Source organism: Arachis hypogaea, chromosome 8 (assembly GCF_003086295.3).
Source record: "Arachis hypogaea cultivar Tifrunner chromosome 8, arahy.Tifrunner.gnm2.J5K5, whole genome shotgun sequence".
NCBI lineage: Eukaryota > Viridiplantae > Streptophyta > Magnoliopsida > Fabales > Fabaceae > Arachis > Arachis hypogaea.
Window position 1 is genome coordinate 41,415,135 of NC_092043.1, and position 842 is coordinate 41,415,976.

Here is an 842-nt window from a genome sequence, read left to right on the forward strand (position 1 = left end):
ATGAGAGAGTTCTTCAGGTGTTGGGTCCTAACACTGCTTGGGTACAGTGCTCAGGGAGCATGCAAGTTTGGATTCTATGAATTCTTCAAGAAATACTACTCAGATCTTGTAAGCCCAGAGAATGCAGCCAAGTACAAAACCTTCATATTTCTAGCAGGATCAACCTCTGCTGAAGTCATTGCTGATATTGCTCTGTGCCCCATTGAAGCTGTCAAAGTTCGTGTGCAAGCCCAACCTGGCTTTGCGAGAGGTTTGTCAGATGGATTACCCAAGTTCATTAAGGCTGAGGGTGCCGGAGAGTATACATGCTTTTCTTTGCTCTTAATTCGGATCTATCATTTCATTACTTAGTAACTATCTATTATATTTTAATGGCTTCTTCATAGATATTGTTTGTTGGAATTTGAAGCTTCAAATTTGTTAAGGATATGGATTTGATGTGCAGGTTGTATAAAGGACTTGTTCTACTCTGGGACCGCCAGATTCCATGTAAATTTGCACATATATACTTTATCACATTTTTAGTCGGTCCAACTAACAGAATTGCAGCATGATTAACTTGGTTTCTCATTGAACTCATTTGTTTGCTCTTTAATCATGATCTGGTAATTAAAATTTATTGTAATTAATAATCTGTCAAAATTAATTGCAAGAGGCAATGCAAGACCATGAGAAGCTAACAAAGGAAATAGATGTGCTCAAAGAAAAATTTGAAGAGCAACGAACACAACAAGAGGAGAAATTAGCTCGAGTGAAAGCTCAATTAGAAGCTCAATAAGCCGTTGTGAACTCTTTCATAGCGCGCTTTGACAATGAAAGAAACTAGACAATTAAAGGTACTC

The 842-nt window shown here is 37.8% G+C and overlaps 1 protein-coding gene across 1 annotated transcript; it reads left to right on the plus strand.

Annotated features, from left to right (window-relative positions):
* LOC140174737 (mitochondrial phosphate carrier protein 3, mitochondrial-like) lies at positions 1–554 on the plus strand. Its single transcript, XM_072200242.1, has 2 exons — positions 1–299; positions 446–554. The coding sequence occupies exons 1-2, from the start codon at positions 1–3 to the stop codon at positions 552–554; spliced, it is 408 nt and encodes a 135-aa protein (XP_072056343.1).
* Positions 555–842: the final 288 nt, after the last annotated feature.

Coding starts and splice junctions, on each gene's coding strand:
- LOC140174737 (XM_072200242.1), top strand. CDS start 1: ATGAGAGAGTTCTTCAGGTGTTGGGTCCTAACACTGCTTGGGTACAGT. Junction 300..445: donor AAGGCTGAGGGTGCCGGAGA/GTATACATGCTT, acceptor TTTGATGTGCAG/GTTGTATAAAGGACTTGTTC.